The sequence below is a fragment of the Astatotilapia calliptera genome, chromosome 7, assembly GCF_964374335.1.
Source record: "Astatotilapia calliptera chromosome 7, fAstCal68.1, whole genome shotgun sequence".
NCBI classification, from domain to species: Eukaryota; Metazoa; Chordata; class Actinopteri; order Cichliformes; family Cichlidae; genus Astatotilapia; species Astatotilapia calliptera.
In genome coordinates, this window is record NC_137428.1 from 61,044,656 (window position 1) to 61,069,920 (window position 25,265).

General features: G+C 40.1%; 1 protein-coding gene across 1 annotated transcript; it reads left to right on the forward strand.

Annotated features, from left to right (window-relative positions):
- Positions 1-1,939: 1,939 nt before the first annotated feature.
- Positions 1,940-13,385, forward strand: LOC113027480 (uncharacterized). The gene is made up of 5 exons (XM_026177096.2): positions 1,940-2,631; positions 5,546-5,722; positions 9,691-9,900; positions 11,371-11,584; positions 12,071-13,385. The coding sequence occupies exons 1-5, from the start codon at positions 2,146-2,148 to the stop codon at positions 12,247-12,249; spliced, it is 1,266 nt and encodes a 421-aa protein (XP_026032881.1). The 5' UTR covers positions 1,940-2,145; the 3' UTR covers positions 12,250-13,385.
- The last annotated feature ends 11,880 nt before the right edge of the window (positions 13,386-25,265 follow it).

Consider the following 25,265-nt stretch of genomic DNA (forward strand, 5'->3'; position numbering starts at 1 on the left):
GCCTGAACTCCCAGATAATAATGAGGGTTTGTATTCATTATGTGAGGGTGTAACTTGTTTTCTGTCTAATGACCTGCAGATCCACGGGCAGGCCCTTTGCTGGCTGTAAGATGTGGGAAAACCTGATGAAAATTTGCTCTCTGTGCTCCTTTTTGCTCAGGCGAAAGACTGCTGTGGGACCCATGAAAGAGACAATCAAAACACATTACAAATTCTAGGATTTGTGAAAGGATTATCTCCAGCTACAGAATGTAGAAATTAAAGCTGAATGTTGCTCTGATGCTTGGTTGTTTTCCAATTTATTATTTCAAGCTAAACGGTGCCAAAAATAGCTAAAGGTTATTCTTAGATTTGGCAAGATTTGTTTTTTGCATTGAGTTAGTTCCAGAAAGTGGTCATCAGTCATTAAAGATGATTTCAGCTCAGCACTTTATTTTGGGTGACCATTCATTTTCCTGGAAAAGCCCCTTCTGTGTAATGCCACTTTGTAGGTTTGAACTGTAATTAGAGCTTCATTCCTCTTTTCATCTGAACTGGCTGGACTGTATGATCGTTGCCAGGCACCTTAGTAGAGGTGGAAACCAATTACCAGTGAAGGTATAGCGTGTCACACCAATATGTCGTGTTCTCGCTTTCCCTCTATCTTTTGTTTTTTTTTTCCTCTCCTTTATTCTCTCTTTCAAATCTTTGGCACGATAAATGGGTTGATAAATATGCAGATTGTTCCTACATAATCAGAAACAAATATAGCAAAATAGCCATCCTTGTCAGACTACCTAAAGGCTTTGTCTCATCTGGAGCCACTTACATAAATTGATGTCACTGTCACCTATAAAGTGTTTATAAGCAGGGCTCCAATGGGGCTTAAAGGTCAGAGAATCTGCTAAAATGCTAAGTATGATGAATGAGATGCATTGTAATAATTCTGTGGTAACAGCAGAGAAATCAGAAGTGATGGAGGATTCTGGTGACGTGTGTCTTTAACCTTTTTGATTGTTTTTTTCATAAAAATGTGAAAGGAATTGTGTGGATGGGCCTCTTGTTTGTTATTGCGAAGACATAACATGTATAAAACAGGACTAAAAAGAACATTGCTTTTGCATCCTCAACTGCTGCTTTCAATTTGCCAATAAATCAGTTTTCAAAGAGCAGCAGCACCACAGAAATGCATCTTTTCATATGAATTGTCCTCAGAGGAGCCATCACCATGGTGAAGCATCTTCCGAGCGACTGCCTTCTTTAGTTCACGGAGGAAATGAAATAGAAATGAATCAGAAAGGGAAAGAATAGACAGAAGTGCAGGCATACTACATTAAATACAGATGGCAGCACACATGGTCCTTTGACTGCATTAACTACATAACACAGTTGGATACATGAGAGATTAGAAAGGATGTGAAGCTTTCCTACAGGCGGATGTGATTTGCAGTACAGTCTCCAATACCTCCTCTCTTTTTGCTTTCCCCCCCAAACAGTCGATCAGTCAGATTTGTTAACTCTTTCTTTCTACTGTTATGAATGTGGGAATGCAACACTAATGTTGGTCAAATGTTGGTACACTGCTTGAAGTCCTGCTTTGGCGCAGTCGGTTTACAGTGGCACGAACCTTGTGCCACTGTGTGTGTGAGAGTGTGTGAGGGAGAGAAATAGAGTATCGACGTTTCTTGTTTTAGAAAAGGTAAATCAATAATTTAAACCAAACAGTCTGCGCGCTTTTCTGTCAGGCATCCATCAGGATCCAGGAAAGAGGAATGGGGAACTGCTTCTTTTTATGAAGTCTTGGTGCTTTCATAAGTGTGTGCGTATACTGCCTGTGTCAGACTGCTCGCTTTCTGCTGACACTCAGGACACACACCTAAGTGTACTCTAGGCGAGACAGAGAGGGGGAGAGAGAGAGAGAGAGAGAGACAGAGAGAGAGAGAGAGAGAGAGAGAGAGAGAGAGAGAGAGAGAGAGTGGAGCTTGCAGCGGCGAGGCAACTTGCAGCTGAAGGAGCGAGGAGAGGACACATGAGGCCGGTCGCAGCTGATCAGGCTCTGTGCATGAAGCCTGCTTCTATTTTACCGTGTACGAGAGAACGGCAAGCTGATTAAAACAAGAGGGGATAACGCTCCACACGTTAAAAAGCCCGAACTGCTCTCGCGGTATGGACGGGTTACAGTCACAAAATGCTGGAGTTGGTGGCATCGCGGAAGACGCGGAGGAAAAGTATCGCGCACTCGCCTATGACACTGCTCTGAGCACTTTGGTGGCAGTGGCCCTGTATGTCGTGATAAAAGTGAGCCTGGACGGCTTCAGACAGTGGCGGGCCAAGATCTCCGTGCTCGTCGTGGGTTCGGGACCCGTGGGACTGACGGCCGCGCTGGTTGCTGTCCGCTCCGGGAAGGTGCTGAAATTGACCGTGCTGGACGAGAGGTACCGGACCGCCCTGCTCTCCCGGCCCCAGCAGATCGCTCTGGATCCCCGCAGTGTGAAGTTTCTGCTGGGACTCGGGGTGGACTTTGATAACATGGAGGGCTGCTGGCATAACGATCATTTTTTCACCAGAATAGGCGTGTTTCAGGAGTACCTGCTGAGCATCCTGGAGCAGAAGAAACAGAGGGTGGACGTCAAGGTGCAGCTGGGAACCAAGGTATGCCCTCTTCCCCGATTTTAAGTTAGCTCAATGAGTTGATAATCGCACGGTCTCTGTATGCAACATGTCTTGAATCTCCTCGGTGTTTTCTGTGTTATAGATAACTTAATTCTCAAAATAATCCTCACTGTGCTCACTGAAAAAGGATACACAACTTCATTTCGTTCAATTCATTCAACACAGACGCCAGTGAGCTGAGGAGAAAATGTGCGATGAGTCAGTCCAGAAAAAAGGCGGAATTCCCACGCTACCTCATTTTGCAATGACTGACTGTCAAAACCCGATTCTCCAAAAGACTCTGGTGTGTGCCTCCACTCCAGCAGGGGTCTGATAGCCATCAGTGATGGTGACATAGATGTATGTCCCTGTGTCTACTCGAAGGCTCAATCTCAGGCTCCCAGTGAACCATTTCTGATGCTGCATCTCACTTATTCGTTTTTCTTTTCTTTTCTTCTTTTTTTTTGCATTTAAGAATCTTATTCTTCTTTTTGTATATCTCTCAGCACGACACTGAACCCCCCACTGAAACACGAGGTACATTTTATTTTATATATTGGCAGCAAAGAGTGAGCCTTCAGCCTTACATTTCATTTTCTGTAGATCAGTTTGATCATTCACTCTAGTCACAATATAAAATTACTACTGAACCATTTTCCTAGGTCCTCACAAAATACTGTAAAAGGTCAGAGTGAAACCGCCAGTTGAAATAACATGTTATGTAAGCTGACCTCAGACCCGAAGAGAATCCTTTCTACAAATGGCAGAATTACAGTAAACACATCCCAACCTAAACACATTATAGCACAAAAATAAAACTGATTTCACATTGTAATACTTTTTAAAATCCATTCTATTTTTTATAGATTTCCACAGTGATTTTTTAAAAGGGATTCCCACCCCAAATTCATAATAACTCTGTATTCCTGCACCTGATGCCATGACACAGCCTTGATGATGAAATAATGACTGATATACCTGTTGTGAGCTTGTTTTTCATAGTTTTCATAGCATTTACTCACCAGCAGCTCCGGTCCTCCTGCAGCTAGACTTCAGCTCATGACAAAGAATTAACCTACTAACACAAAGACCTCAGAATGGTTGCCCAGAGTGAAGCTGTCATTGCTCAGAGTGGGCAAACAATGGTTAAGTGTTCAGTGAATATTTGTGGCATGACTGGAAAATAAAGCCTAGATTTTATGAATGTGGGTGTTTTATGATGTTTTTAGTACACTTTGATGTTTCCCTTCTAACTACTCATCAAACAGAATGAAAGCATTATTTAATCTGTCAGACCGTATCATAGCTGATGCTGCTTTTTTGGCTCTGGCTAGGAGCCGCTCATCTTTCCTCAGCTCTTCAGTGACTCACTAACCTTTGGAAGGTGGAAGACGAGGTCAACAAGCACATCTGACTTCAATTATGTTTAGAATCACTGCCAAGTTCACAATTTCTTCTTTATTAGAAAGGGCAGTGGGTGTGATGACAGGTTTTTTTTTTATTATCTCCTAGCCCATCAAAGCTTCAAAGATCTGAGAATAGAAAAGGTGTCTTTTAAATCATCTCTTCACTGTATAGACTAAATGGATTAAATACAGATCTATTAGGCTATGAGCTCTTATACCCTCTGTATAACCCTTTTATTGTCCCTTTAAGCCTGTTACTGTGTACCCAACTTGGTCTGATCCTTCTCCTCCTATCCACAGGGTAGGAGGTATTGTTTAACTTTGAGGCCGTCATGCATACAACATGACTGTAATAAAGGTCTAAAAGATGTGCAGCTGCTGAGAGAAACATAGCCTTTGGAGGCGATTGGTATATTTACAACCCATCTGCCACTTAGATTAGTAAGTAGAGGAAGAACAGGTCAGCCAGCTGGTCAAGGAGCAGATGCAAAAATGCCAAATGCAGAAAAAGCAAAGATGAAAATAGCAGTAAATGTAAAACGTAATTTTAAAAAGTAGAGGTTTCAATATTTTGGGTAAGAAAATAACCAGTTTTGCCCTTTCATTCAGTGAAAGTTTTAGCTAACTTACATTGGCTTCCTGTGAAATTTCTATTGATTTTAAAATTCTTTTACTCATTTATAAAATTTTAAATAATATGGCGCCGAGCTGTTTAACAGAACTTCTCCATTTGTAACCCAAAAAAAGCACTAAGATCTTCTAACCAGATGCTCTTAATGCAACCTAGGTCTAGGCTGAAAACCAGAGGCGATCGTGCCTTTGCTATCGCAGTACCTAGACTATGGAACAATCTCCCTATTGCCCTTCGTACTTCTGAGTCTATTCAGTCTTTTAAATCTCTCTTAAAGACTCATCTTTTTACTTTGGCTTTGACTTAAGTTAGCTGACTATCATTTGGCTGGTTTCAATGTTTGTCTTGTGTTGCTATTGTCTTGCTGTTGGTAAATTATTTCACTCGCTCCTAATTTGTGAAGCAGTTTGATCGACATTGTTGCTTTTAAATGTGTTATATAAATAAATTTTGATTTGATTTCAGTTTTATGAAGATTCTCTGAATCTTTAAATGATTCACAAGAAAAGTTTAGCTACCTGCCCGTGCTTTATTTTACAAGCTGGTGAACCTCCCCAGTCAACCTTCCTTCACCCTCTTTTTTCACACACCTTTTTTGATTGCATATATTTCAAGAAACAATTCTTGGATTATTAATTTTTTAAATGTACAAGGTTTAAAGTTTACACAGCATCTCACCTCTACTTGGAAGAAGGATTGTAGTTGCAGCCATGTTAACCTCTATACAATTTGTAACATTTTACCTGTTTTGCAGGTAAACTAGCCTGTAATTTACGGGTTGCTTAATAGTTACAGCCAGAACTCCTTTACAAGCTTTGTTATCTTCACTTCTTTGATAACTGGCTGTTAACTAATTTATTATTCCTTTTTGTTTTAGTTCACTGAGGATTACCTGCGACAGATTCCACACAATAATTGGCCACGTGTGATTGTGGTAGCTGATGGATCTTGTGGCGACTCCTGCTCTGTGTTGGGGATCAGCTCTGACTACACTGTGGAGTCCTGCCATGCATATGGAGCTAATGCAACTATAGAGAGATTAGACCAGAGACAGGTTAGGAAATGCACACACACACACACACACACACACACACACACACACACACACACACACACACACACACACACACACACACACACACACACACACACACACACACACACACACACACACACACACACACACAATGATCTGATGCATGAATGAGCATTATGCAAAGACTAAAGAAAGCATGTGAGCACAAAACAGTCAACAGGTTGTCAGTTGTGTAAAGAATAAACACAGTGAAGGGATGTCCCACTGTGGATGATTTTATTTGGACTCCCATAAAGCTAATCTGGGGAGAAACTGATGTAGACCAGCCGATAACAGCCTCACACAATATATGAGTCATATGAATAGCCAGATTTCGGAAGACTGTTGAATCTCATCAGCATCAACAGTAGCTCTATTTTGATTTTACTCATAGAATTTGAAAAAAGCAGCTGCTGCTCTGATGGAGCAGGTGAAGGCAATGATAAAGCTTTGGATTTATTACACTCCCCTCGACAGACTCATAATCTGCTCCTGGCTCGGTGAATATGAATTAAGGTATCAGAACATCAGCTGTGAGGGTTTTTTTTTTTTACACACTATGTTCTAAAGGTTAGTTTGCATCACATACGTGACTGACCAAGAGAATTACAGCACCGTGTAAAAGTATTAACCCAACCCCTCATTTCTTTATATTTTGCTACAAAAACAGCAAATAGCTGCAATGATTTATTGAAACATCAGCAAAAATGCTTAAAAAATATAGTATATGAGGCAAAAAAAAAGAGTTTGTACAGTCCAACAGGATTGAAAGTCAATATTTAACACCTTTATTTTTTGTGGCCTTTTGACATCTAAACATCCTACCAGACTTTATTCTCCTAGTATTTTACAGGATTGTCTAAATGTTGTTCAGCAAACCTTAAACACACGTTAATATGCTTTTTCTTCAGCAATGAACTCTTGCGTGGCGAGCGTTCATACAAGCCACAGCAATGCAGTGCTTATTCTTTTGGGCTCTTGGACAGCTCTTCTCATAGTTCCTTCCACCTGGTTGTAGCAGTTTTATGGTGAAATTGGAACCTTCAGTAGTTTCGAAATTCTTTTGTAACCAATCCCATCGGTATGTTTTGCAGCTATAAGGTTGCAAAACATTGTTAATGAGACTCCTTTTTTATGGGCCATCAGTTGGGACTGAACCAGCTGATATTAATTTGCACTAAATGGCAAGATTGTTTTATAATTACTGATACATTTCAGCTGGTGTCGTGACTTTCCACGCCTTTTTGCACCTCCCTTTCTTCATGTGTTCAATACTTTTTTTCTGTGTCATTTCTCATTATTACACATTTGTTTCCATGTGTAGATTGGATACGTTGTTACCGACATCTGGTGAGAATTTCACGTTAATAACGCCTTTAGAAATAGATTTACTTGGAAAATTTGTGATGTGTTCAATACTTATTTTCCACTGAGATCATTTCTGATGAACCTCCAGAGAACAATAGATGGATCATTTGAAAAGCCATGTTTATCTGCTGAAGATAGTTTCATAGGCCTGCAGCTTCTTGTTTTGTCCTCTGCTTATCCCGTTTCCTCAAATATTTAAGGACACCATGATTTCAGGTAATAACTCTAACTTCTTGACAGAGAAATGCTATTTTATGCCTGTCAAACTGTGTTATCATAGATCTTATGAAGATGAAGAAATTCGGTGAGGAAGTGGAAAGCAACACAAGAGGCCAACTTTGAGCCAATTGCACAAGTGCGGGATTTACAAAGGAGATGCTCTGTATCCCTGCTGCTGCCCTTTATAGGCCTGAACCCCCTCAGCCAGATCTTTAACAAGACTGACTATGAATACAAACTGCGGAATAGAGCAAACATAAGCCATCTCCTCTACATGGATAACACCAAGCTGTATGCCAAGAAGTAACTGATCATTGATCCACACCACTAGGATTCACAGCAATGACAATGGAATGTCAATGTGGACTGGAGAAGTGAAGTCAGATGGTAACAAAGAGAGGGAAGATCAGATCTGAGGGGTTGCACTGCCAGAAGGCAACATTGCAGACACTGAGGATAACTATAAGTACTTTGGAATCTCATGCGTATATGGGAACCACAAAGAGACAGCTAGGAAAGGTGCAACCACCAAAGATGCTAGCATGCAGACCGGCATAGTATACAACAGGGGTGGGGAACACCAGGCCTCAAGGGCCGGTGTCCTGCAGGCTTTATATGTGTCCTTAATCCAACACAGCTGATTTAAATGGCTAAATTACCTCATCAACATGTCTTGAAGTTCTCCAGACGCCTGGCAATGAACTAATTATTTGATTCAAGGTGTTTTGATCCAGGGTGAGATCTAAAACCTGCTGGACACTGGCCCTTGAGACCTGAAGTTCCCCACCCCTGGTATACAGGAACATCTGTGCCAAGTATGGCCTGGAAACCTAAGGTCAAAATGGAATACAACCCCAAAGGTGACTGAGAATGAGCAAGCTAATATCCTGGCAGAAACACCAGAGGGGAAACACACCAGCTACTGGTAGATAGAGCAGTCACCCAAGACTGTAAGACCAAACTGACCAACTTGTGCACCGCCTGGATTGACTACAAGAAAGCCTACGACTCTGTGCCTCAGAGAATCCTTTTATGGATAATGCCAACTACATACATGTCTATGGGACTTCCAGATGGTGACTGATAAACTGGTGTTTCCTAACCAACAAGAGTTGGTCATGGTGGATAAGCAGAGAAAGACAACTTTAGTGATATACCAAATATAGCATAGATGTATATTTATACAGATATGCCAAATGATACAACATCAGGAAAAAGGAATATGAAAATGACCTGGGGCTGAGAGAAGAGCTAGGCAGGGGTCGCCAGAACACTTGGGGGCAGTGACTCTCAAACTAGGTGTCCAGCAGAGCTCCCCCCCATTAGTGGATGCACGCCCTACTTGGGACCCAAACCCCCAACCTGCTGTTCTGAACTGCTGTAGTGTTACCATTACACTATGCAGCTGCTTTAGAGAGAGGGAGAATCCTATGTGGACAATGCCAGCCATACAAATTTAAGATAGAAACCATTAATAAAATCACAAATATGAGATGTCCATTGAAATGTTAGAGTCCAAAATCACATTCCTGCCAATCTTTTGAGGCAGAGATATTCAAAATGCTGACAAATTACATTTACATCAGTGCTCCTGATCCTGTCCAGACCATACAGGTAGTAGCTCTTGCTGGTTATTGCATGATTCATGTGGATGAAAGGTTGTTGTATTAGAGCATAGATTATCTACACTGACAACGCGTAGGGTTAATTTGGAGGAAGATAAATAAACATCGTCAGGTGAAAAGCTTCCAGGCTAATATCTGACTAATATCTGAACACAAGCATGGTCTCCCTGTATGCCACCATAACAATTCATATCACGTTCTCTGTAGTGGCGGTGTGGCTGCCTTTTATTGGCCACTTTTCTCTCTGGCTGTTTCCTGTAGTGATTGAATTTACCTCCCAGGATATGGCCTGGCCGTCCCTACTGTCCTTTCTATAGCCTCCCAGTGGCTGCCCTGTTCTGTCACTGTCTCCCTTGGCAGCACTAAATGCTGTTTGATCCCTCTGGTTTATGTCACTGAAACGAAAATGAATCAATAACAGCTTGAAGGAAAATGAGAAGTAACTGCTAGATTTAAGCATTAAATAAATATTAAGCTATTCTAAAGCTCCACTCATGTGAGCACAGCTCTACAGGCAGATATGGTGTGAATAGTAATGCCTGTTGATTTTTCCTGATGCACATCTTAAACACTCTCTGTATGTATATATGCATAGAGCTAGATTTCCTTACATGTTAATGGCCTAGTGATGATATGTAACATGACACTATTTCATTGCTGGTTTTTGCACATTTTATTCACTCTGATATAATTTCATCTAGAATTTGATCTCTTCCCTCTCTTTTTAAACTTTAGGTGCCCACTCCAGAGATCCGCGCTCACAGCCTTTACTTTGACCTGTCTGCCTATGGAGTGGAGGCCTTCAGAGAGCACAGAAACCAAACAACCAAGCCTGGCTTTCACTTGAAGATCTATGGCACTTTCAGAAACCGCTACATGGCCCTTGTCTGCCCTGCCTCTGACACCAAGATGGTTCGCTTTCTCAGGCAAACTGCACACTCCTCTGTAAGACTCTTTGTTGGCTCCGTTTTTGTTTTGTTTTTGTATACGTTATTGACAGGGACTCCAGATGATACATTTCTATGGCTATATTTAGCTGTTAATGTAGTAGAGAGGCAGATGATATTACCACTGGCTTTCACTTCTTTCTTAATCTGCCTATTCATCACTTTTCATTCAGCAAATGGCCTGTTAGTGTCTGCCTGTAGCTATGTGTGTTGGCCCGTGTGTGTTTTTTGTAAAAGCCAAAAAGAACCCAAGATGAAGAAATGGAGAAAGATGAAGTACACCCCTCTGTGTGTCTCTGTGTGTAGAGAAAGGCTGTCTGTAGTTATCTGTGTAGTCATCACCCCCCTGTGCTTCTTGTAGAGCACGTTCTTGGAGTTTTATTTGAAGTCTTCAGGTTTTCATGTCAAGTAACATCTTGATCATATGTAGCCTGTAGCCACAGCATGTAGTGTAGTATACACAGGTACTTAACAAGGCCATCTTTGGAGCTCTTGTTGCTATGTGGGTGGCCATTCAAATACACTGTTACTTGGTAACAGTTGACTGTGCAAGTAAGGGTCGAAGAAGAGCAGAGTTAAGCAGGGAGAGTGAAAGAAGAGGCTTGCCACTCAGTATGCTCAAGTTATGGTTGTCAGCCATCAGTGGGCACATTTCTTCTTCAGTTTTCGTGCACTGACATGATTTTTCACAAGTCAGTTCTGATGATAAAAGGAACAGTTTGCGTATGTGCAGAGCAAAACAGGCTATAAAGTCTCTCGTTTCATTACGAAATAATTTCCTGAGTATTTTAGTGGATAATCAAATAACTGTGTAATCTACAAACACACGCACACACGTCTCAGAGTTCCAAGATAAAGCCTGGGTTTTCTATTGAGTTAACAGAGCAAAACCGAATAATCTTTTATTCATATGATATATGACAAAGACAAGCGTTTTATATTTGATAAGGTTAGTTTTGCTTGACTATAGTTGTATATGGCTATAGTTACAGTTGCAATAGTTGCGAATTAATTTGTTCAAGCAAATCTTTTGATTAAAGTTTGAATCTGCTTTGGCTCATATAAACATTCATTAAAAAAGCTTTTATCAGCAAAGCTTAGATCTTTATGAACTTGCGATGGATTTTTGCAGATTTTTATTTTGGTAACATATATTTTACACAGCCAGGCACATTAACACAGTTGTAAATAATAATCAGAACATATGATTATATTTACAACCCCAAATCCTCTCTATTCAGGGGCCAAATAGTTTTCCGTTTTTGTTTTTTGGAATTTTGTTGTTGTTTTTATCAAGGCTTCATTGTATTAAGAAAATTAAAACCTTCTTGTTGTACCTCTGTGGCAGGAGCATGATTAAGAGTAGTCCGTACTGTAGCCTTGATACATGTGTAAACATCATTCACCTCAAACATCAGTGGCCTTTAATCATGCTGGAAACTTTGCCGTTTTTGTTTGTTTTTCCCAGATCATGAAGAACATTTTCCATCAATCTTTCAATGCTTATAAGACCGACATAGAGCCTCGTCTCAACGATGTGACCCTCCATCACATGCAGTGCAGCCGTCGTCTCTTTGAGATTCAGCTGTCGCACAGACGCATCAGTGCTGCCTACATAGAAGGGGACAATGTGGCTGTCACTGTGGAGGGTGAGGCGGCACGTGTCCTTAATTTTGACACAGGTAGGTGTCTATAAAACATCAGTTATTGCACTGCCATGAAAAAGACAGTGTTTTTCCTCACATTCAGCAGGGAAAAAAAAGCTTTGAACCGATGAGAAAATTAAAAAGAGTAGGATAGGAGGAAAGAGAGATGCGAGGAGAGGATAAATCCCTTTTATGCATGCAGTATAGCACATGTTGATGGGTGTGTGAGTCATTACTGCACTCAGTGGCCTTTCAGCCGACGCTTATCTGCTTTTGCCTTAATGCTGCTGAATATTTATTAATGTGTCACCGTGTTGTTTTCATTTAGACCATAAGATTAACTTCAAGGTTTTATAGGCTGATATTTGTGTGCAAAATGTGGACTTCTTAAATATGTGTTATACCTTAACAGATAGATTTTATTTAATGGATTTATGCTGTGTGTGGTTTATCTCTCCCCCTTTCCTTTCCTTTACTTTCCTTTCCTTTCCTTTCCTTTCTCCAATTTTCTTTCCTTTGCAGGTTGTGGAGTGAATCTAGGCATGCGAGGCCTGGAGTCTATGGGGACCTTCATTTACCGGACAGCTACAGCTGTGGACCAGACTGATATTCTTGAGGCACTGTCAGCTAAGATGCTGCACTCTAGACAGGTGGCTGAAACCTTCAAGCAGACAGGTCTGGCTGAGTCAATGTATGAATGAAATAGCAGAATGACTTAACGAATGCATATTGCCATCTAGTGGAAAGTGGTGGTGGATTGTTTAGTGAGTGTTTGCAATGAATCATGCAAATCATGCAAAAAAATAAGTAAATAAATAAACAAAACAAAAAAAGGACCACTGGGGTGCCTCTATGGCCAAGTGACTGAGGATACATACCACACCGGTTCAAATTTCCTGAGCAGTGAGTGTGGGGTTTGATTCCTGGCTGGACATATCTTTACTGATTTTCATGTCCTTGTTCTCTTTCTTAGTATTTTCCATTTGCTTTAATGTCTTTCTTTCTGATGTAATCTTTGACAAGAAAAGAAAACCAAAAAATAAATAATACTGTTATTGGTAAAGTACCAAATTTAGCTGTATTGTTATGTGGAGTGAATGAATCTATTCATGCTGGGAAACACAGAACCTGAAAACATTTGCATAACTAGACTAATAATCCACTTTCTTTAATTAGGTAAACATCTGACTTGCTGTCCTAAATCTAGCTGATTGCATTCTGTGACACACCATGTGTTCCTAGAGAAAAGCAGACAGAGCTTCAGCATCATGAGCTCGAACTGATGTCTAGTACACATGCAGAACAGCTGCTCTAAAGTGTTCTTATCTTTTTTCTGCGTGTATTTTTGTCTAATGATGTGGTGGTAATTATGGTGATGGTATTAAGTGTTTCCTAGAGTGGCCCATTTTTGTGTGCTGCCTTGTAAATGAGATTTTCTGGCATATTTTGAATATCTAACTGGAGTTTTCTATTCTTTTCTTAATATTTTGATTCAGGTAATTTAAAGCATTTCAGTGACATGAACCTGTTAAAGTGCTAATAAAGACTGTGACAAAGTAATTTTTGAAGTTGATGATGTTTGCATAAAACCTTTCTTTTTAATTTTTTTTAATTAAATGCAGTTAAAAATGCAATAAAAACAACCACAAATGTAGAGTATATCAGTCAAGGTCTAAAATATCCCAAAGTTATACAAGCAAATATACAAATCATCATCATCTGTGTGTTATTATATGCACCAATAGTGTCTTGTTGATTACTTGTTGTAAATAAACTGGATGTCAAACTGTTTTCAGAGTAAACTGAAATAAAATATGAGTGTGCACTGTCAGCAAAACTCCATATGAAGTAGCACTTCCACCTAGTGGTATGTCCTGTTTGTTGCATCTGTGCAGTCTCAAATTTTAAAAGTCACGAGTCATGTTTTTATTCAAGACTGCAATATTTTTAAAAAATTTTACGTACTAAAGTACTATTTTAGCCAACTGCATGGCAGCAGCTCATAGCAGCCATTTCAATTTAGACATATAGACATGGTCAAGATCACCAACTCATATTCAAACTGAAGGGAGAAAAAAGAGAATTTGTTTGACTTTGAATATGGCATGGTTGTTCATGCCAAACAGACTGGTCTGCATATTTCAGAAACTGCTGATATCTAGGATTTGCAGAGTATGACCCGGAAAATAGAAAATATCCAGTGACCAGCCGCTCTCTGGGTGAAAATGCCTTGTTAATAATGCCGGAGGTCAGAAGAGAATGGCCAGATTGTTTTGAGCTGACAGGAAGGCGACAGTAACTCAAATATCTCATTACAAGTAAGGTAAAGAGAAAAGCAAATCACAACACATCAAACCTTGAAGCAAATGGGCTACAGCAGCAGAAGATAACACTCTGCATCACTCCTGTCAGTTAAAAGGAAATTAAGGCAACAATTTACATAGACTGAACAATAGAAGATGAAAATATGGTCTGATGAGTCTGGTGTGCTGCACCATTCAGATGGTAGAATCAGAATTTGGCATAAAACGCATGAAACCATAGATCCATCCTGACATGTATCATTTCAGTCTGGTGATGGTGTAATGATGTCCGAAGTGTTTTCTTGGCAAACTTTGGGTCCATTAGTACAAACACCACAGCCTACCGCAGTGTAACGTCTTCTGATGGCTGCTTCCAGTAAGATAGCGCACAATGTCATAAAGCTCAGATCATCTCAGACTTTCTTTGAACATAACAATGAGTTCACTGTTCTCAAATGGCCTCCACAGTCTCCAGATCTCAATCCAATAGATGTGATGGAACAGAAGATTCCCATCACAGATGTGCACCCAGCAAATCTGCAGCAGTTGTGTTCCTGTCATGTCAACATGGAACAAATAAAATGTAGCCAGCATGGAGAATTAAGCACATTCTGAAGGCAAGTGGGTCCACCCTGGTATTAGTAAGAACGTACCTAATGAAGTGGCCAGTGTATGTGTGAAATGAAATTTAGATTTTTAGGAACTTTCCCATTGTAACCTTTCAAAGAACTATACTATAATAGCGCTTCAAAGTAACACAAAAACTTTATCATCTCTTGAAAAATTCACAATTTGAAGCAAATCTGAAAAAATATTTACTCTTTCTTTCTTTCTTTCTTTCTTTCTTTCTTTCTTTCTTTCTTTAAAGTCAAACAGGCAGACGTGATGGTTGTTTTGAAAAAATTATACAAAAATATTTGTTCACTTTCTTCTGCCTCAACTTAAACCTTGGTTTAAGCAATCATGAATTTCCCATCTCTGATGGTTTTCCACTTATGGAACGAATTAGGTGTAATGGAAACAATAATGGGAGTTGAATGAAAACATCTATTGTTAATGAATATTAAAAGAAAAGCTGGTTTACAGATGAATACTATGAATTGCATGTCTGCTTTCTTTAGTCTGTTCTTTCTGTTACAGTACAAAATACAACAAATGCATTTCAGCTGTTAATGATAAAACCACCTATACTTACAGTCTGTCCAGTTTTGTAAACTTCAAGCTAGCAAAGATTATTTCTGAAATAAAAACTCATCTTGACAAGATGTTTAGCAATTTTAAAGAGTGTTTCCTGTACAAAAAAGAATTGTATGACTGATTACTGGATTAGCAGTAAAATGTTACAAATGCTAAACTATATTCTCTTTCAGATGAATATTTTTGCAGTGTGCTAAACGTTGATAAGGTCTGAGCTGTAGTCAGTAGAGGTCAGAAAGTGTGACCTGTTGAGATCTATTAAACTGCTTTGTGCCAACCTGTCCCACACGCCAGCATTACAGACAACTCAAGACTCTCTTTCCCAAAGCCGTTTGCTCTCTCTAATTAAAAACATTCATCCGCAAGCTATGCCCTCCAAGGTCAATAGTCTGGACCTCTGAACTGGCCCCTGCTGTAGCACAAGGCCTTTCATTAGATTAAACACAATAATGAGAAAATCTTTTATCTTTGCATATAATTAAAGCTGGGATGAAGGACAACTAAATCAATGATGTGGAATGACAAGTTCGTAAATGAATTAAAACTGTCAATGTGGGCTTGGCTGCAATCAATGACAAATGTTAAGGATAGACTAGATGGGATGTAGTAACAGCACGAAGCAACTATCTGTCCAAATACACGTATATGATAGTGGTGGAACAGACTGGGATTTTTCCTTGTGTGCATTTTGCATTGAGTCTTTTTTCATTTCCATTAATTAAAGGTACATGGTACTAAAAATATGCACAGATTAGGTTATGAGGTTCATTTTGTACATTTTCGAGTCAGTCAAACATCCTGAGTTGTAACACAGCAGATAGTAAAGGCAGCATGGATGACCTAGTTAATAGCATCATACAGACATAGGAGGGCAGTGTTGGGCTTTGGAATACCTTCCAGGCTCACAGCGATTTTAGCTCATAGTCTTCAGACAAAAACGGAAAATGTGGACAAAACAAAACTCCTTAAAATTATTTTAATTATTTTTGTATAAATAGATAATTTTGCATTTTCTTACTAATCTATTAAACATAATGCTACTAGTTCAATGTAGAGACTAATTTACCATCTGACCTGAGTAATATTAATATATTAATCCCAACTGAACAGCTATAGAAAAAAATATAACAAAATATAGTAAAGATTATAGACAAATTAATCACGGTCATAGTTAGTCATAGTCTAAAGTTTTAGATTACTGTAGGAAGGGACAATAGAAAAATGCAGTTTTTCACGTCTGCGCTGCTTGTGTGCGTTTGTATTTGAGGAGATGGGAAAGGATGTGAGCACGAGCTTGTATTGACAAGCCTTCAGTTGCTGTCTGACATACAGACAGGAAGTCACTGTCACATGACTGAGATATCGGCACCTTGTCCAATTGCACAGAGGGCCTCTTATGTTTGCTGCCAGCACAAATGCAGGCCAAGTCATTCATACATGCGCACATCCACGTCCAAAGAGCGATGAGAAGACTGAGGAGATCAGAACAAAGGCAAAAAAGGACATGTTGAGTGTTTCGTCACGTGCTTTAAGTGCCCTCTTATTGTCGGATCACAAGTGTTCTTTGTAGCATTTGTACAAACACAGTTACGCAGCTGGATTTCTACCCGACTTAAGTATCTGTTGAAGAATTTCAGGTCCTCTATCTGTTCGGCTCCTATCTGTCCCATCTCACTCACGGCCAATTTCCCTAAACTGTCACAGCTAATAATTGGGCCTCTCTGTCAGGAAGGAAATCAGGCCCACTGTTCTCACTAAAACACTCATCCTTCACCCCTCCCTTAATCCTTACCTCTCCCCTTTTCCCCCTTGCTCTACTGCTCTTATTCTTCTTCTCGATCACCCCGCTCGCCTAACGCAGTAAGTTTCAGCTCTCCAGATAGAACACAGCCACCTCTTCCATCTGCTCTTCGTTCAGCTCCTCGTTCTGGGTTTGTGCGTGTGGTTGTGTGTGTGCGTGCGTGTTGGAAGGGGTGTACGCTGTGTGACAGTGGTAGCCTCAGGGCCAGGTTGCTGTTGACAGGGACGAGGGTCTCTGATTTGAGGAGAGCCGTCACACCAGCGACTGCAGCTGCCTCCCCGAGTGACACCTCCCTGTTAGTGGGGGAGATGTGGACACGTGTGTCTGTGTGTGTGTGTGTGTTGGTAGTGTTGATGGTGGGGTTGATGGACTGACTGGCTGCCTACAGAGCTCAGGACAAACAGGGAAACTTTCCCTGATGAGCTGACAGGCCCTCATGTTGAACACCTTGCTGGGCTCTGGCTGGCGCTTGGACAAAGTGTAGAAAAGGTGAAGAAGAAAACGAAAACACGGGCCAAGCAGGTCAGGGGAATAAGAAGAAGTGGAAAAGGGACCTAAACAGCCCCCAATTCTAATGTGTCATGCTTGCATGCAGCTTGTCTGTATGGGTTTGTGCGCCTCCAGAGTCCAAGCTGTGTAGATCACCATTCCACCTTATCTAATTTCATTAATGTGATCCCCTGTCCATCCTCTGACGGCTTAATAGCCATTATTTGTGGTTCCCTTCAAATAAAGGCTCAGCAGTAAATTGCAGTCTGTGGAAATCGAGATATAAACGCCACCCTGCATTACTGTATAATATCTTTCCCTTTAATTAACTGAAAGCCATGCTGACATTTATTGGATTGCAAGTTACTTGTTAATGGCAATAAATTGCGAAACAAAAAAAAAGAATCATTGCTTATTTTACATCAATAATTTGTGGACCTTTTGCTAATGATTATTCATTACTCGCCTATGGGGACTGTCGTGTTTGGTGAGCTAAAGTGAATGAAGAATGTAAAGATTTAAGTGGGCAGCATCTACTTAGCGTTATGGCTTTGGTGCCGTGTATTAAATGCCTTCCTCTGTTGCGGTCCCTTTATCTTGTCTTTCGCATCTGGGTTTTGATAAAGAATGTGCTCAGTAAAATTTATTGCACTGTGGTCTTTCCGTCATATTGGGCTACATTCAGCATCCAGTCATATCCTCAAGTTAGACACAAAAAAAGAATGAAAATTGAACTGAAATATTTGTTAATGTGCCATCCTGTGGGCTTGTGTGATGAGGGGTTTTTAATCCGTTTTATGAGGCTTTAGTAATCGGTCACCTTTTGCAAAAGCAGCGTGCTACATATTAGTCAAATCCATCATCTAAAAGACTTTCAACAGACCTGCTTCTCTCATAGTATGTCACATAATAAATATCACACTGCATATTTTAATCACCACTGGCATTTTGGGAAGAAGCATATTCACCGTTACTGAAATACGGCTCTGAAGTCAACCAACACGTGTAACTGCAATTTGTCAAAAATGATTAGCTCCTGAATACCTTTTTTTTCTTATCTATAGTCTCTTGTGGTATATATATATGTATGTATATCCTGTATAAGGATGGATAAATAGGATAAGTTAGGATAATTTCATTTATATATTTATAATTTAATTAGCATCCCAGAAGCTCATGGTTCACATATGTGTTGGAAAATCCAGAAACATGGCAACCTGCTGAAGGCCTAAGTACCTGCAGTCTGCAGTTTGCCAACAACAACAACAACAACAACAAAAACTCTTTGCGGTGAAGGAACGAATTTCCCTCAATAGTGCCACTGTGTGCGCGTCACTCTGTTGCTACCAGCTTGCTATTTGGAAGAACATATTCCCTGTCACGATGGGCACCCGTCAGAGAGGCTGGTGACTCTCATCAGGCGCTGCCACTTACTTGGTGCTGGCACTGGTCTGGCGTGGAGGCAACAGAGATCTGACAGCCCTGCCACAAAAATAAAATCCTTCAGAGGCCAGGAAACGAGATTTACTCCCCCACCTCTCTTTGCACATAAATGTACACTCAAACATGCACACACAAACACATACGCAAAGTCAAAAAGAGCAGTCGGTCAGAGTATACGCATGCAGCTCGGGCCTGTCAGTGCGGATCTGGTTGACGCGGCTCTACATGTAGGGAATGATTGGGCAGGAAGAGAATGGCGAGTGGAGGGAGGGGGCATCAGGCAGACAAAAACAGAGTTTAAATGATAGGACGTGAGTTGGAGAGCCAGCTCACACTCACCCTGATGACCCCTCTGCCCCCGTGTACTCTTGCTCTATGGTAACCTTTCCACATTGCCATGCTGCCCCTGGGTGTTTGCCCCGGTTATCCTTTCTTCTGCATCATTCGTTGTCTCCCGGTTGTTGATATGACCAGAGACAAGCTCTCAGAGAGACGTCGCTCTCCACCGATATCACGCCGTGCCTCTCACACACTTGTCTCAAATGCCTCTTACTCATCCCTTCTGATGCCTCCCATCAACCTGCGAATGAGCAGCTTTGACAGGGAGAGAGGGAAAGACAGAGGGAGACAGAAACGGAAGAGGGGAGGGGGCGAAAGGGGGCATCAGAGAGACCTGTTTATTTTGCAAGGCTGACAGAAAACTCTCCGAAATGCTGAGCTGGGATCACGTTGAGTAACATAGACTGTGACTTTTTAGGGGAGAAACAACCTGCTTTGGTAAACTTGGAATGACTTTGGAATAATCTGGCCTCTTCTCATATTGTGGAATGTCAGGAGAGAAATGCACTTCAGCAGTTCGTAGCTGCACTATAGAGTCAAACCCAAACCATCTGAAATGACAGGTCAATATCAAATTGTCTGCGGTTCAAAATGTCATCTCTCTTACTCTTTCTTTCCATCTCTGTCTCACTGGATCACTTTTCTACAACACTGTGTTTCTTCAAGCTGAGGATTGTGCAACATCAACCAGAATCATTTTGGTGCTTTCAAATGGTTGAAGGACTTCAGATAGGGAACAGTGTATAAAATGCTTTTGTATAGATGGTTAGATGACTGGTTTAGAATTCCTCATAAAATCAGGGTGGAGATATTGTTTCTTTGTATTTGTATTCCCTTTAATACTTGTATTTGTCTGGTGGTGGCTAACCAGGCTGTCCACTAATTGCAGGGCTTGTGGTATGATCCCCAGCCTCTTCACATCTTGAAGTATCATTGAAAAAAAAACACTGAACCACAAGTTGTTACAGATGCCATTACAGCTCCATTGAGTGAAAGAGAAATGTATTGTAAAGCACTTTGTTGATAATAGATTAGAAGATGCTAAATGTGGGCCATTTACCTTTGTGCACCAGTTGTAATGAATTATCTGCAGTTGGTTGTAGCAGTATGTTTCCCTTCCTAACTTGCAGAGCTAGCTGCTAATTCCTGTTATTGGTAAGTAAAATACAAACAAGCTAACATGTTGGAAAAATGCTAGCACCAATGTCACAGAATTCTTTGTGTTTTTGCTGTGTTGTGTTGTTTACTCATCAATTTTGTTCTCATATTTTTAATAAACCTTAAAAGCATCTGAGAAAACGTTTTTGTAAAAAACCCGACTGACGTAGGAAGAAGGGTGTTTTGCATACACGTAGAACCAGTTGCTGTCCACTCGCAGTTTTGAAATGTTTTACTTTTGAGTAAACTGAAGCACAGTTAATAAAGCCGAGCAGAGGAATGTAAAAGGAGACGGTATAGAAATAGATTTCTCTGTTTCAAAATCTGATCTCTGTTTCTCCAAAGTTTCAAATTTGTCAGTGTGAAATTATCACAAAGCTAAATTGTGCAAGAAACATTAGTGCTCATTTATTTTATGTCAAAAGTGAACCCATCAATGGCTGGAATAAATTTCTTTAAAAATTAACTAACTAAGATCATGCTGATTTAAATGCTGATGTAACCAACATGAGTAAGTTGAGTAAGTATATGCTGTGGGGGTAATTTTTATTAAACAATTAAGTGAGAGTAGTAATCGTTAACTTTATTGCAGTGTGCTTTGTATGAAATTATTAGTGTTTTTCTGACAGCAACAGGAAAAAAAAACTATTTCCTATATAAAACATTAAAAAAGGGTCAAACTGACCCATAGACAACATGATGTTTAAATAAACCATGATAGCGTTGCATGAAATCCCCAGCTTGTTGCAGACGGAGCCTTTAAACCAGCTTTCTCCACACGGATCTTCAGTTAATCCAGAGTTATCCGCACTTCCTTTACATAATATTAGCTCAACATCCCACAACACAAAGGGAATAAATCTCATCAGCCATCTGGACAGTGCATTTACAAAATGATCAATTTCAATCAAAGCAAATTAGAGGAAAGCCTGATGTATTTGACAAATAGATCATGGCCTGCTTTACCTCTGACCCACGTGTGACGCTTTGTCGGACTATAATCTCTTTAGAATTATTGGAGCATTCAATTAGCCAGATTAAATGACACAGCTAAGAAACATGTTGCTAATACAATGATGTGAAGCTGTACAGTCAGTCTCTGTCTCACGACTCACTCATTCATTCTCTCCCCTTCCCTCAGTCTTCTTTCTCACTCTCTGACTGCTTACCTCACAACCTGTTTTTCTGCTTTTTGCACATGCAAAAGAAACTGAAATGAAATACAACATTTCCTTTTATGATCTTTTATTAATAATATGACTACAAACATCTCAGATTTGAGTTCAGTCATAATGAAAAAAAAATCTTTATTATTCTTATTTGTTATCCATCTTTCTACCCTGTATCTGAAAGTTGCTCCTCTGTGCAGCATGACGCATGATGATGATGAACATGACATAAAGCTACAGAAAATTATCATTGTTTAGCAAATTTCTGAGCTTCCTGAGTAACACTAAGGATATTGTTGTATGCTCTTTCACTTGCAGGTGAAATAAAAACTGAATCATTTAAATGATTACTGCCAGCACAAACCACCAATGAGGTGTCTGGTCTGAGATTGCAATGACTAGAAGATGAATTATGAAGTCTTGTAATAAATTATGGTTTCCAGCAAGCTCCCACAGAAGAACTGTTGCTGATTCTTTTTGATGATCATCATGTCAGGACAGGTAATCCTTCCATGAGTGGTTGAACAGTAATGGTGTGAACTCTTCCTATCTGTGATTTGGGGGACAACATGACATTTAGTCATTACTCTCACCATGAGAAGGGTGACAACCTGCCATCTTTTGCTTTCTGCCTCAGTTGTAGCTGCCTCTGTGTTTGTTTTGATGGTTCATGACCTCAGAGTCTTTCTTGTCTTCTCCAGGATGCTTTTCTGTTATAACATTAGAAACAGTGCTTGTTTATTGAGAATGTAGACTGGTTTCACACTTAACAGTGCTTACTGGCTTCTAGTTTGTACACTGTCATATTGTTAAACTGAAATTTGCCTTGAATGGAATAAGCAGACTGTGTGCATCTCATAAACGCTATAGTGGAATGGAACCAGAAAAGTGTGGTCCTGGTTCAAATCCCACCTGGTACCTTTCTGTTTGGATTTTGCATGGTCTTTCTGAAGTTGTGTGGGCTTCCTACAGGTACTCTGGCTTCCTCCCACAGTTATGCATCACAAGACATGCGTGTTAAGTTACCTGTGGGTTCTAAATTGGCCATGGATGTGGGGCAGGTAATGTGTATGAAATAAAGCACTGTATTGGCACTTTGAGTGGTCAGTTAGTGAAATAAAAGTTCACAGGCCGTGATGTGGTGAAGCCCTTTGCTGCCAGCCACTTACAAACCTTCAGTGTTGTCTGAATACTGTGCTGTCTGCAGGGGGACCTTTTCATTATACCGTGTGTGTGTGTGTGTGTGTGTGTGTGTGTGTGTGTGTGTGTGTGTGTGTGTGTGTGTGTGTGTGTGTGTGTGTGTGTGTGTGTCACTCCAACTTCAGCCAGCAACATCACAGAGCCTGTATAAGCTCAAGTCCCAGGGGCTGCATTAATGTGTCACTGGACCAGAGACTGTGTGCTGCTTCCTCCTCCAAATATTCTGGGTACTATGGTCACCTGCTCGTAATCAATTCCTTTGGGGCCTTTACCTGAAGTACAAACTAAAAGACACATACATACACACACAAACCATCCTGTGGGGGCTGATATGTGCCAGCATCCATTTGCATATATGTACGTCTGCAAGGACATTTTCAGGCCAACAAGTCTTTGGGAGTAGGTGAGCAAGGCACCGCCAGCTGTAAGTGAGCCAAAGAAGACAAAGAGATATTTGGGATTAGTATGAATTACAGTGTCTCCTTTCAAAAGTCTACTACTGATGTCCTATGCACACTTTACTCTTTAAAAAATATTTATATTAATCACTGCTAAAACAAAATGTTTTAGTGTATTGTGTCCATAATTATTATGTTTATATAGTCCTTTATAAAATAGACTGTGATAGACAGCTATTTACAATCTGAATATCAAGTAGCATATTTATTAGCCAATCAGATATAAATCCAGATGTTTAGGTGGAACATCTGTCCCAGGGCACCAATATGTCCACACTGTAGGTCTGCCTTTACTCTAAGCATGAAGGAGAAAAAACACATGGACAAAGATGGACTGTGTGCTATTAATTATTTTTTAGAACTTCATTAGTCATTAGTGTGCAGTTTCAGAAATGAAAAAAAGACTATAAATGATGTAGAATGATAGAAGTAATCATCGGTTGTTTGTGGCACAAATCGTCCGCAAACTGTATGTGCAATATTTCTGTGAATTAGATCAACTGTGCAAAAAGGAGCAATAACTAATACAGTTGTTTCATGTATATTTTAATCATCTTTAAATTAAATATTTAGGATATTTTACACACACCTGGTTAATTATGCTTCTTTTTCTTGTTGATTTAGATTACCTTTAGAAAAGGTTTAAAGCTTTTTTTCACAACTTCTGCTCACAAAACAAACATTTAAATAGTGCATTGATTTGTTTGGCACAAAAGAACACCACATCACTTTACAGGCTAAACTGACAGGTCACATATGAATTGCAAAATGCCTCCTTGTGTTCAGTAATACCGACTGGCTCTGCGGCTGCATTTTATTAAAAAGGCAGTGAATTTGATTTTTTTATGTTATTTATAAGGTTTAGTTTTTTTTAATGTGATGTTCTTAACTGGAAGATTTTGTTTTAAGCTGTGGTTTTTAGTTACTTTTTACATTTTAGCTACTTGAACTAAACCAGAGGTTCTTAGATTTACCACTCAATCTATTTTATCCTCTACTTCCATTATTATATTTTCACTTCTTATAAAATCTTTACATTACTATTTTAATGAAGCTTATTGGGAAACAATGCAGAGCCGGACTACATGGGTGCTTATTTAAAAAGAACAACAGACATAAACACCTTGTTTATCTTTAAGTCACCCACTGGCCCTACGCAGTGGATTTCCTGCAAGATCCCCATTAACAATAGAGCGAAACAGGTGCTGAACTTCCAACCTCTCATTAATTACTGGCCTTTAATTTCACAGTCCTAGATGTGGCTGTAACACACACCCCCACATTCACACACACAAACAGTTTGAGCCATAAACCCCTTTCTGCCAGTGGCTGATGCATGGCACCCTGTTGACACACACTAACAGTGATATATACCAGTGGATGAATCTCTAATTAAGCTTTGGCAGGGACTCCACAGTTACTTAGTGGCACACTTCATTATGTGCACACACCCGGCTCCAAAGCTACAGGCCTATCTGTGATTTAAGGTAACATAGAAAATCCCCTCGCTGCACTGCATCTGTTTCGTTTCCTGAAACATTTTTCTGTCTGTGGTTGATGTAACTTCAGGTTTCAGTGATTTTAATTTAAAGATACAATCTGGAATTTATTCAGCCTCTTAAACTTGTGGATATACTCCCACGCACTATTAAAAAACATGTCATCAGATAAAACATTCGGTAAGGGCTTTTTTTGTGACGTTCAGTGAAATGCAGATTACTGGGAACCATTAAACATCGTATATCCAAGAAAATATGCCGTCTAATTTGCAGCATCTGAAAAAAGTCCTAACTGACACAATGACAGGACGGTGAATAACTCAAACAATGTATAGTGGGCAGCATTATGAAACAGCTTTTGCTCCTGGGCTCCGCAGCCAATCAGTGAGTTGCGTTATGTCTGATCACTACATGCACCACGACAGGGAGGGGTCAAGAGTCCTGACCCCTGATGATGGCTGGGGTGACAGATGTCATGTCAAGTTTGTAATGGCTTTGTTTTAATGACGGAGTGAGTCACTGCTTGTATATACGCGGGGGTCACTGTTGAACACGTACTGGATTGCTGTCACACTTTTCTCTGATGCAATATACTGTAACAACTTCTGAGCTGTGTGTCACTCAAAATAACAATGTCCTGTCGCCCTGCTGGAAAACTAAT

Coding starts and splice junctions, on each gene's coding strand:
- LOC113027480 (XM_026177096.2), top strand. CDS start 2,146: ATGGACGGGTTACAGTCACAAAATGCTGGAGTTGGTGGCATCGCGGAA. Junction 2,632..5,545: donor AGGTGCAGCTGGGAACCAAG/GTATGCCCTCTT, acceptor TTTTTGTTTTAG/TTCACTGAGGATTACCTGCG. Junction 11,585..12,070: donor TGTCCTTAATTTTGACACAG/GTAGGTGTCTAT, acceptor TTTCCTTTGCAG/GTTGTGGAGTGAATCTAGGC.